General features: G+C 49.8%; 1 protein-coding gene across 1 annotated transcript; it reads left to right on the top strand.

Moving 5' to 3' along the window:
- SODALDRAFT_362586 (hypothetical protein) lies at positions 1-1,300 on the top strand (the record flags this gene model as incomplete). The annotated part of the gene is made up of 6 exons (XM_028614475.1): positions 1-60; positions 157-243; positions 315-410; positions 624-730; positions 805-945; positions 1,219-1,300. 6 exons carry the CDS (start codon positions 1-3, stop codon positions 1,298-1,300), a joined length of 573 nt encoding a protein of 190 aa, XP_028463563.1.

A 1,300-nucleotide genomic window follows, 5' to 3' on the forward strand; every position in this document is an offset into this window, starting at 1 on the left:
ATGAAATGTCTTCATAATCGCCCAAATACCGCTTCAAGTACCTTGTCGGGCAAATCTAAGGTAGTCGTCAATAACCTCACATACATTCTACGTGTACTTCGTACGCTTTGCACGAAGTATAGTATTTCGGGATTACGTGAAGAAACGGACTTCCAGCACTCGCATTCTCCCCCGGAGCTTTCCGTTACATACGATTCTCCACCACACACCTTAATTTTCGACGTCTTGTACCTCAACAACAGCGTGATTTAAGCATACGACGCCTCTCCACAGTCACCCGCCCCCGGCCCACAAGCTAACGGCCAACATCCTAGCATGATGTCGTCATCGCAGACCCAACTGGAAGGCACCCCACCCAGCTAGCGCATAAGCAGGGGAAGGACGCGAGTCAGATTGAGACTCGCAGTCTCGTCTGCTAATTACCTTAGGTACTCCGTAGAAGAACCACCATAACCGCAGCACGGAGGGGAAAATGATTCGAGGCGTAACGCCGGCTTTTGTCCGAAGAAGAAGTACCTAATGTGGCCGTGCTACGTGCATATCTACGAAGTACAAAGTATGGTCTTTCTCAAGGTACCTCGACATCAGATGAATTAATAGATGCCGCAACGATCTTTTGTCAGCCGCCATGCTTTAACGAGGGGTGTGTGTGCCTGTCTGGCAACTTACCCCTCGACGGTCTGCGTCTACCCTTGCTCCTGGCGCTTACTTTATCTGCGTTGTATGCGATGTGACTGAACTCCTTTTAAAGGTCTTTTCGGTCTTTTCTTTTCCATTTTACACCCCTTCCCCCCACCAAAACAGCCGGGACGTCGAATTCAATGGCGACCGCCGCCGGCCGGACAGCTATGGCCTGAGACGATTATTTGCCGGAACACAACAACATACCTATTTTTTTGTCTTTACAAGCGTATATCACGTCGCGATCGAAGACCGGGGGAGCAAGTCGCACCCTTAGTTTTCACACGTCCTTGGCGCAGGTCCCGGAGATTACTCCGTAGAATCCTCTAAACGTATACGGAGTATGTAGGGACAATGTGTCCGCTCCAATCATATAAACACCTCCCGTTCAATGTTTCATTAAGCAATGGTACAAGTTGTACCTAAGGTATCCGCGATTTGGCGGTGTTTTTGCGGGAGCCAATTTCTTTCTCGGCACACCCACTAAGACCTTAACCCGTCCACCACACCCTGTCGCATGGACATTTATGACGTCAGTGGCCCTGAACACGTTGGCCAAGAGTCGCAAAAAAAGAACAAAGGACCGCCGACCAACACAATGCATACATCGTCCGATTAG

The sequence above is a fragment of the Sodiomyces alkalinus genome, assembly GCF_003711515.1.
Source record: "Sodiomyces alkalinus F11 unplaced genomic scaffold SODALscaffold_10, whole genome shotgun sequence".
Classification (NCBI taxonomy): Eukaryota; Fungi; Ascomycota; class Sordariomycetes; order Glomerellales; family Plectosphaerellaceae; genus Sodiomyces; species Sodiomyces alkalinus.